At 31.9% G+C, this 8,856-nt stretch overlaps 1 protein-coding gene across 1 annotated transcript; it reads right to left on the bottom strand.

Moving 5' to 3' along the window:
• Positions 1 to 5,097: 5,097 nt before the first annotated feature.
• Positions 5,098 to 8,618, bottom strand: LOC112503482 (glucose and ribitol dehydrogenase-like). The gene is made up of 5 exons (XM_025107511.1): positions 8,380 to 8,618; positions 8,139 to 8,279; positions 7,068 to 7,444; positions 6,008 to 6,363; positions 5,098 to 5,240 (listed from the first exon to the last, which is right to left on the bottom strand). The coding sequence occupies exons 1-5, from the start codon at positions 8,554 to 8,556 to the stop codon at positions 5,218 to 5,220; spliced, it is 1,074 nt and encodes a 357-aa protein (XP_024963279.1). The 5' UTR covers positions 8,557 to 8,618; the 3' UTR covers positions 5,098 to 5,217.
• Positions 8,619 to 8,856: the final 238 nt, after the last annotated feature.

Consider the following 8,856-nt stretch of genomic DNA (forward strand, 5'->3'; position numbering starts at 1 on the left):
CAAACTCAACATACCATCAATAGTGTATACATTTAATTGTTCACAACAAGATTCATATATCAATATAAATCTATCAAACATTTCTTTAATTATGCTTTCCACCCCAAATACGCAAAAATGGTAAAAAGGGGGCTGTGAAACTCACTCTTTTGCAAAGCTCCGCAAATTAAAGATACGATCCGGTCACCACAGGAGCTTAACGATTCCCTATCAAAGAGGAATATCCAAAACCATCACTTATTGATTTAACACTACCTATGGGGTTTAATAAGTTCTAAGTCCATACTTGTCTACTTATGTCCCATATGATTATCCATAGTCCAAATATACATAATGTCCATATGCTCGTTAATGCATTAATTTATACCGGAAATGATGCTATAATCCAATAGAAGATCAAAATTTTACAAAATCAAGAAACCCCAAAATTTCATTGCTGGGCAGAAACTTATGATACTTTAAAATGATCAAAATAAAGAGACTTCTAAAATGAGATAATTTCCTATCTTTTTACATGGGTTATAGCACTGAGTTATAGTTATCGTGACCAAATTTCATGTATTTTGGACATGCAATAATGATTCAAATAATTTATCCAATACAACTTATCACAACTGATATGGCAGATTACACCATGTTAGTAAAACACTCATTAAAAGAGTTCTACTAAGTGTTCTGCAGAAATTCAAGTTGGATCATAAACTTAACACTTAAATGAAACTTTTAAACTAAGAATCACTCATTTTGGATGAGTTGAGAGGAAGATATGGCACCATAAAATTACATGTACACATCTGTCATTAGTTGATAGATTGCACACCTAACTTAATTAAATTGGTTAATGCCTCTAAACTTCATATTTTTGAGTGAAACTGGGTTCATATGAACCCTAACTCATAAAATAACATTTCAAAAGAAGAATCATATACTAAGAGCAAGTAAATAAAGAGATATTAGTATACAAAGTAGGGGTTACCTACTGGTGGTTTCACAGTTTGCACACCTAAAGTGTTTTAGGTGTTTAGAGATCAAAACTCCATATTTTCATGTGATTCCACTTGCATGCAAAATATAACCCATATAATTAACTCCCAAAAGAAGAATCATCCTTTTTCATCGAGTTTTGAAAGGGATATGGACATTGGAACATACATAAACAAATCTGTCGGATTCGGACAGATTGCATGTTCACTTTGTTTTGAGTAGTTAAAACCTCAAATCACCACCATATTGAATGAAATCGGTGGAATTTGAAAGGTAACTCATTAAACAAACATCCAGAAGAAAAATCAATGAATTTGAATGATTATCTAGAGAGTTATGGCTGTTTAAAGTAGGGTTTACCTACTGAAAACTCTCAGATGCACATATATAATGTTTTGAGCATTTGGGGGGTCAAAACTCAATGTTTTTGAGTGAGACCAATTGGATTACAATCCCAACTCAATAAATAAACTTTTAGAAGAAATCTCATAACATTTGGACATAACATTTACAAGATATAGACGATTTGTGCATATGCACATAATCTGTCAGCACCAAAATATAAGATTTTTAAGAAATAGACTCACATAAAATCATGATTTTACCTATCTTTTTGAGTTCTAATGTTTGGGTCATAGATTACCACCATCATATAAACATTTTTACATGTTTTTGGTGTATAATCTCTCCTTAAAACTCAACATTTTCGGAATTTAGAAGATAGAAGGTGAAGAGTGCATAAAAAGTGGGTTTTTCTCCCAAAACTTACAAGAAAAAGAAAGATATGAGTGTGTTACCTTGTTTGTGGATGAAATATCTTCAAAACTCTTGCCAAAATGATGAAGATTAAGTTGAAAATCGGCTGAATGAGATGGAGGATGATGATGTTAACTCAAAGTGACCCTTGGGTTTTAGTGAGAGAGAGAGGAGAGGGAGTTTGAATTTTGAAATGAGATAATGAGTTGTAAGTGGAGAAAATATGGTATTTATATGTGGGTATAGGAGGGGGGGCCAGCCATGGGAGCCCAAGCCCATCCTCTCTCTCTATATATATATATTTTTTAAACTTAAGCCCAAAATGCTAAAATGTCATTTTTCTCAATTTTGACATTTTTCTTCAAATTATAAACCCATGATGACTAAATTTATTTAAATAGAAAGGTTTTACATTTAAAACACTAAAACTTAGTGTTTTATATAWATTGGGTATAAATTAGAGCATTTGGYACTRTATAGGACGTTTCAGATAATTACGAGTCGGAACCGGACTTTCTAAGCAACTGCCAGAATCTCTAGAAATTTTTCGACCAAACTAACCTAACTAACTCCTAATCTTATCAATTATCTTCAATAATACTAATATAAACTTAATAAGAGCTAACCTGGAAGTTCGAATTTGACAGCTGTCACAAAGGTTATGCCATATTTCTTGAGATAGACTAAAAGCATTAGTTAAGACGAAACATTTCCAAACTTAGATTTTTCTGATTTACAAGATCGTGTTGAGTGGTATAAAGGCAAGCCAAAATCTCGGGCCAAATCAAGTGCATATGCTAAACGAGACTAGCCTATGTCAAAAGGTAATAAACTGTCCAAAATTTCTAAAAATGGGGGGAAGGATTTAGATGATAAAATAGATTACAAGTCTTATGTACAATTAATAGGAAGTCTAACATATGCACCATTATGTACCAGACTTGACTTGGCATATGCTATAGGAATTTTGTCTAGTTTTTAACAAAACCCAACTAATGGTCACTACAGGTAAGAAAGCGCTTTGATGCTTGAAAATAACTAAAGCTCACATGTTTGTCTATAGACAAGTTAAAAATTTGGAACTTGTGGGCTACACGGATTCAAATTTTGCAAGTAAACATCTAAACTCAAATATATCTACCTCTGGCTATATTTTTATGCTTACCGGAGAAGCTATAACATAAAGAAGAAATCCCTAATTGCAACTTCACTATGAAAGCTGAATTTATGGCCATTTGTGAAGGGGTTTGTGAGGGCATTTGGATCAAGAAGTTCTTGATTCACAAGAATGTCTTAATCTCTATCGTTTTAAGTCATCTGATCCATTTTCCAACAATATATTTGGGATTTAATATTTATCATCGTATTTATCTGTTGAATGTGTCGGGAGTTGATCGGTAGACATGGAAGTTTCCGGACACATATTTCATATTTGTATATAACTATTGCTATATGTGGTAGGCTACTTTCTCCCTCCATTCCAAAATAAATGTCCATATTTCTATTTTAGTTTATTCTAAAGTTAGTATTCAATTTTCAAAAGTAATTGTCTACTTTCTAATTCTACTCTTAATTATTAAATAGAGAAAATTCATTACTCTGTTAAGGGTATGATTGTCATTTAGTTAACTAATTAAAAAGTAAAAAACTGTAATATTGTGTGTTTTTCATTATCTACATTTCTTTTGGAACAGAGGAAGTAAAACGGCATCTATAATCTATATATGCAACTGCGAAACCAATCATGAATAATATATACCAATTGAAGTAGATCAACGAAGAAAGAGAATCCATTTTTTATTCCATCACAGACATTAATGAAACACATCTAACGGAGTGACAAATAGTCACTACGTATATAAAACCAAAGTTGTATTAATATTTTAAGGGTACGTTTGTATAAAGCCCATTGCAGCTAGCGTCTGTATAGTAGTTCCCAAAAGCTCAGAGAACAGCACCTTTAACCGTCACCAAAGTGCGCCATTTGCATGATTGATCACCATGTCACTTTTATTTTGAGTATATAGTACAACTTAAGTACATAAACTATATTTACATTCAGGGTCGTCCCTGGGGGAGGGCTATCAAGGGCCCAAATTTTTTCTTTAAAATACAATAGTAATCTAAAAGAATTTAATAAATTAAAGAAACCCAAAAAATTGTAACATATAATAAAAGGCAAAAAGAATTTAGTAGATAATAAGGGCCCAAAAATATATCAACTAATTACATTCGAGAAGAAATTAAAAATAAAAATAATTGATCATTCATTATATGCTATTGTTTATTGTTTCTCTAATTATTATTTTTATCTCCAACAAAATCCAATAATATTGGCTATTGCTATCTCTATATGTTTGACTGTTTTCGTGCTTCAATAATTCAACGTTAATATCACGTGCTTACTATTGCTATATATTTTTGTTGGATATTTTTATCAATTTCTGCTTCTATCGACTATTGCTATTTGGTTATGTCGTTCTAATTGTTTTTGTTGACTATTGTTATCTATTTTTGCTTCTACATAAAATATTTTACTATTGTTTGACAATCAATATATTGTTTTTATAATTTATGATGTGTTTCATGGTTTGGTGATTAACCAATAAATTTTTTCCGTTAGATGTATTTAGTGATGTCTCTATTTTATACGTCATGTTCCATAAACTTTTAATCTTAATATCTTATTTTAGTTGAGCAAAAAAAAAAAGGAAAATAGAATTTAAGTATTTTCATCAATTGTTTGACTTATGTATCCTTCATTGGATTCCACCACACCACAATATTCTATTTAAGTGCTCAAAGAGTTTGCATATTATATGTTTAATTCATTATTTATTCTTATTGGATCTTAATGGATCATCTTCTCTTTCATATTATTATTGATCCTCATTTGTCTACTTGTCTAGAAAACCTTGATAATCTTCTTTATTATTGATCTCTCATTGACCCTCACGATTATTTCATTCACACGAATTCTCTTTTTGTATCAAAATAACACATATTTCTTGTTATGAACTAAAAAAGTTCTTAATTTTAATAATAAGTTATCAACCATAGTTTCTATAAACTTGGTTTCAAATTACTCAATAAGAAATACGTAAATTTAAGGACTCTCTTATATATTTATAATAAAGATAAATGATATTTATTTTCTCAGTAAATTATTAGCATTTTTTGTACCCAATTTTATACTAATGAAAAACATTTATTCGTACTTACCGATGGTCACTACCAAAAAAGTGAGATTTAACGATATGTCTTTTAGCGATGACATGTTTCCGCCACAAGTTATAGCGACGACATGTTGTAGAATACTCTTTCGAATGATAAATGGACTTTTAGCTACAACAAAAGTCATTGCTAAAAGCCTTGTTTATTGCAGTGTGCCCTGTTTTTACGTTCGCCCAAGGCCCATAAAATGTCAGGAACGGGCCTGCTTACATTTCGCTTTATTATCTTAAACAAATTCAAGTGCTAAGCATTGACGATTACCCCACCTGTTTCAACAAAAAGCAATATTACTATGTGTTGTTATGTATTTGTTTCCGTACATTACAACAAAATTAGTTTTATAGGATGTCATATCATGTCTAAGTGTCTTAATAGACTGCTTAATAGAACTTAAATTAATAGGAACTAAATAATTATGTGTTACAATAATTTGATAGAACGCTTATGAGAGTCCTCACAAGTTTTTCTGGACAATTTTAAAATAAAGCATCATATTAGTTTTTTTAAGTGACATTATTTGGAAAAAGAATGTGCCTCTCTAAAAAGATGTATTCTTAGCACAATTGTTAATAAAACATTTATTTCAAAAATGTATTAAAAAAATTTGTTATGGAAGTGTTCTATAAAAAAGTTAACTAAACACTTTATTTAAAAATGTCATAAAAAACTTGTTAGGATGTCTGGATACATTATAATATCCTATTGTAACACTTTTATATATGACGTACAATTATATGATCATATAAACACAAGTCTTATAATAGAACTTGTATGTTAAAAGTGTCTTAAAAAACTTTGTTTCAAAAATGTCTTAATGATAAAGTGTTTTAATTAAAAGAAAGAAATTGTTATGATGCCTAAATACACCCTACCTTCCTATTGTAAAAACCTTTAAATAGGATCTACAACAATTATATGGTTCTATAAACGAAAGTCTTATAAAGCAGTCTATTTGGAAATTTAAACCTCATTTTTGTCCTATGAAGCCAATTTTGTTGTAATGATGCATGTACTTGCGTGTGTAGAATAATACCATTAGGATGAAGAACTTGGCCAGTAAAGTAGGAAGAGTCCTCGGATGCAAGGAACACATACGATGGAGCCATCTCGTAAGGCTGAGCAGCCCTATCCATGGGCACCTGTGACCCAAATATTACTATTTCCTCATCATCTTGTCCTGAAACTTCCAATGGCGTCCACACAGGGCCAGGTGCGACACCATTGACTCGAATCCCCTTGTCGAGTAGAAACTGTGATAAACCCCTTGTGAAAGACACAACGGCTCCCTTCGTTGATCCGTAGTCAAGAAACTTTCCGTTTCCTATGTACGCTACTAGTGACGCGGTGTTTATGATGCTGCTTCCTTGTTTCATGTGCTTGATAGCATGCCTACACAAACCATTTAAGTCATTGCCATCATCAACACAAGAAGAGAAAAATCTCTACTTGCAGTGCATTAACAAAACAAGGTTTATAAGACGTCAAAAATGTCTCAATGTCATACATCAGACTGTCTTATTTGATTTAAGTTTCCAAAAACATACAAAACATATCATATATGTATTCTGTAAAAGTATTACAACAAGTTTATAAGATGTTTTTGGACGTCTTAACAAGTTTCTTTTAGTCACTTTTGAGGCCTTGTGTTAACTTTTGTATGAAATTATTTGAATTTTTTTTTTTGGCACTTATCACATTTTTAAACATTCTCTAGAAAAATTCCAAAATAGAGAATCAAAACTTAAAATCTCCAGAAATGATTACATTCAACTTCAACAGTTTCTGTATTTTTGTATATTTTACAACCTTAATTATATTATAAAAATATTTTATACATTTAATAAAATATTATTTAGTTTCTACTAACCATTTAATTTCATTGATTTTTATTGGTGGAAATAATATAAAAATCATTTCTTTAACCTGCTTTCTCAATTTTGAAGAATCTATTCGAGCAAAAAAGTAGCTCAAAATCGCAAAAATCTCCATCTTTTCGTCATTTTTGCACAATCTGTTGGAGATGTTCGTCTCACGACAACACGAAATCTCGAGGAAAAAAACTTCAGGTAAAGGTTAAGAGGTGATGCACAAACCTTGTCATGAAGAAATAAGAGAAAATGTTGGTCCTAAACACCTTTTCAAGCCTCTCCTCCGTTATATCTTCTAAAGAATATAATGGATACTGCACGGCTGGATTGTTAATCAGGACATCGATGTGCCCATATTTCGCAATGACATCATCAACAACGTCTTGACAATTCTGGTTGTATCTGAGATCGGTTGGTATTGCAGTTGGATCACTTGACTCGCTCGTTTTTGCCTCTTTGATGATCTTCAAGGTGTCGGCGGCATCTATGTCCTCATCACCCTTGACATACGTGAAGGCGATAGTTGCACCCTCTTTAGCAAAGGCGTAGCAAATGGCCCTTCCGATACCTGAATCTCCTCCGGTCACTAAAGCCACCTTTCCCTACCAGCAAAAGAAAAAAAGACTTGAAGGACTTTTTGTAGATAGAAAGAGTTTGACACACTACAACACAACTGGGTTTCTAAAAAACTTGTTAAATAAATTTATTGGAACACTTTTACATACGACACACAAGTGTTTGGTCCTTTAAAATTAAGTACTTTAAAAACAACTTATTAAGACATTTTTAACCGAATGTCTAAATGTCTTAAAACAACTCTATAAACCCGATTTTATTATAAATGACATATGTCACTACAATGAAATGGAAGTAGTAAAACACAAAGGTGTTTAAATGTCATAATAGATTACTTTTATAGGACTTAGAGTTTATAGTAATATACTTGTAATGTCATATCTTAAAGTGTTGTAATAAGTCTAAACGACAGTTATCAAGCTTTTTAACACGCTTTTGAAACAAAGTGCCTTATTATAACCATTCCATAAGACACTTTTTCAAATATCATATAAAAACGCAAATAGGACACTTCATTGTCTTAAAAAAATGTTAAGATATAATAAAAAAACGTCGTATAAACTTATTACAACACTCTTAGCTAGGTACGCAAGAGTGTATGATTCTACAAACTTAAGTCCTATAAAATAATCTATTAGCAGACTCAGACATTTTTAACGTCTCATTTGTATTGTGTTGATTTCAAAAACTTAATACAATACATGAATTAAGCATACATACGCGGAGTTTGTCAGATGGGTTGTAATTTGGGTTACTGAATTGAGGACGAGGGTTCATGAGATACTCTTTTCCTGGTTGCGTTTCTTGATGTTGTGGTGGGAATCGATCTTCCTTCTGATCTTCCTTCCCAATTGCCTTCACCTAATATATATATATATAGTCACCATGAAATTGTATTTGTGATCTCGTACACAATTATTTCGATAAAATTAACAAAAACATCGTATAAGTATAAGAAGACCTTGAGGGTGGGAAAAGCAGAGCAACGACGCCTTACAACAAGAGAGCCGATATTCATCACCACACCGTAACTACTAATTCTCAATGTACCACGTGTAGCCAACAACCTTTGTGACGACATGCATGACTTCTCAGTGATCGGAATCCCACCAATGCCGGAGGCAATCGAGTACATCATGACTTATGATGAATGAATGAAACACTCCCGTTGTGGAAATGGAAAAGAAGTAGAATGTACCCAAAATATATGTGCGCCGTGCTTCTTATTATAAGACGGTGACTATCGAACAAAGCACGCACCTCAGGCCCGAATTTTCAGTCTCTTTTTCTTTCCCACCAATCACGTCAAATCACCTCATTATCTATTTAATTCGTCTTTTTATTTTTTTCCTCTTCCAAAAGTTCGTTAATGTACTAAAACTGTGTATGTGTGTGTTTTATTCAAAATCAAATACTTTAATTTGTGGGTTAAAAGATA

Source organism: Cynara cardunculus, unplaced genomic scaffold, assembly GCF_001531365.2.
Source record: "Cynara cardunculus var. scolymus isolate 2C unplaced genomic scaffold, CcrdV1 Un_Scaffold_3110, whole genome shotgun sequence".
NCBI classification, from domain to species: domain Eukaryota; kingdom Viridiplantae; phylum Streptophyta; class Magnoliopsida; order Asterales; family Asteraceae; genus Cynara; species Cynara cardunculus.

Excerpts from the sequence above, each read along its gene's own strand:
- LOC112503482 (XM_025107511.1), bottom strand. The coding sequence starts at position 8,556 with ATGATGTACTCGATTGCCTCCGGCATTGGTGGGATTCCGATCACTGAG. Across the intron at positions 8,280-8,379 it reads CTGCTTTTCCCACCCTCAAG|GTGAAGGCAATTGGGAAGGA; the intron begins GTCTTCTTATAC and ends TATATATATTAG. Across the intron at positions 7,445-8,138 it reads ACCCATCTGACAAACTCCGC|GGAAAGGTGGCTTTAGTGAC; the intron begins GTATGTATGCTT and ends TTTTGCTGGTAG.